At 46.4% G+C, this 1,098-nt stretch overlaps 1 protein-coding gene across 1 annotated transcript in view; it reads right to left on the bottom strand.

Moving 5' to 3' along the window:
- The window catches only part of LOC119590375 (putative uncharacterized protein DDB_G0289263), a gene marked incomplete in the record, with an annotated part of 2,602 nt that extends 1,547 nt beyond the window's left edge, over window positions 1–1,055 (bottom strand). Inside the window, 1 exon segment of the mRNA XM_037939045.1 lies at window positions 416–1,055. Within this exon segment, the coding sequence (XP_037794973.1) occupies window positions 416–949 (534 nt within the window).
- Between the last annotated feature and the right edge of the window lie 43 nt (window positions 1,056–1,098).

The following is a 1,098-nucleotide window of genomic DNA, read 5'->3' as shown; positions in this document are numbered from 1 at the left end:
AGGTTATTGTTGACGTTATTGGCCACCTGTGAAGTTTGGGAATTACAATTTACTAATATTGTGATTTTTTTTACTTTTCATGCATTTATTTGATTAACAGAGGGGGTAAATTGCCAGAACTGGCGTGGTTGATCGTACATAGCAGGCAGTTTAATATCTCTTTAAATTTCCTTTTACAAGTAAGCATTACGTATCCTAGTAAGCGTCTATGGACCATCTGTGATTACAGAATGACCCACAGGATGAGAACCACTGTCTTAATACGTGATAACAGGGAATACATTGCTACTAGTTGGTTCTGCAATACCGATGGCTATATAAATATGGAAAAAATATAACATGGAAACCAACACAGCGTAGTATAATAGCGACACGAAAAAATACAAACATACACAGAAATACGAAGGCTACTCACCATAGCGACGAGGTTCACCACAGAGAACAAGAAGGAGAGGAAGCTGTACGTGTTGAAGCCTCCGCTGCTGAAGTCCTCGCAGGCTCCGTCACCTCCGTCAGGGAAATATACCATGGGAGGGGGTGCTTCGGTGGTGGTGGTCGCAGAGGGGGAAGGGGCGGACATCTTCTTCACCAGGACACTCTGTGACTTCTTCTCCTCCTTGAACAGGCCGAAGGGATCGAGTAAGGACGTGAGGGATTTCAGTGACGGGAGGAGACTCAAGGTGGAATAGGATGACTGTCTAACTGGTGGTCTGATGGCGTTCGGTGTCCTTAGAGGATGTGTCCTGGAAGGCTGCGGTTGAAATGGGCCTGGAAAATGTCCTTGGCGATTCCTGTAGATTCCTGGCATCCTGTGGGTCTCTAGAGTCCGTTGCAAAGGCGGCATCCAGGGCGTCGCCGGCGGGAGGGGTCCTGCCCCCCACCACTGAGCTTTCGACACCAACGCCACACAAAGCACGACGCATAACACTACACATGTTTTTACAAACATACTCAACCAAGTTTTCGCTTACGTGTAATATATTCCACAAAATCCGTTACAAATAGGCAATGACACCAATAAACGTGCTTCCGAGTGCCTATACAGAAGTGCAAGAACGATTTTAGTTGTGATAATCTCAGCACACGGCGTAGGGAAAA

The sequence above is a fragment of the Penaeus monodon genome, chromosome 27 (assembly GCF_015228065.2).
Source record: "Penaeus monodon isolate SGIC_2016 chromosome 27, NSTDA_Pmon_1, whole genome shotgun sequence".
Taxonomy (NCBI): domain Eukaryota; kingdom Metazoa; phylum Arthropoda; class Malacostraca; order Decapoda; family Penaeidae; genus Penaeus; species Penaeus monodon.
This window is presented reverse-complemented; position numbering and strand designations above follow the sequence as displayed.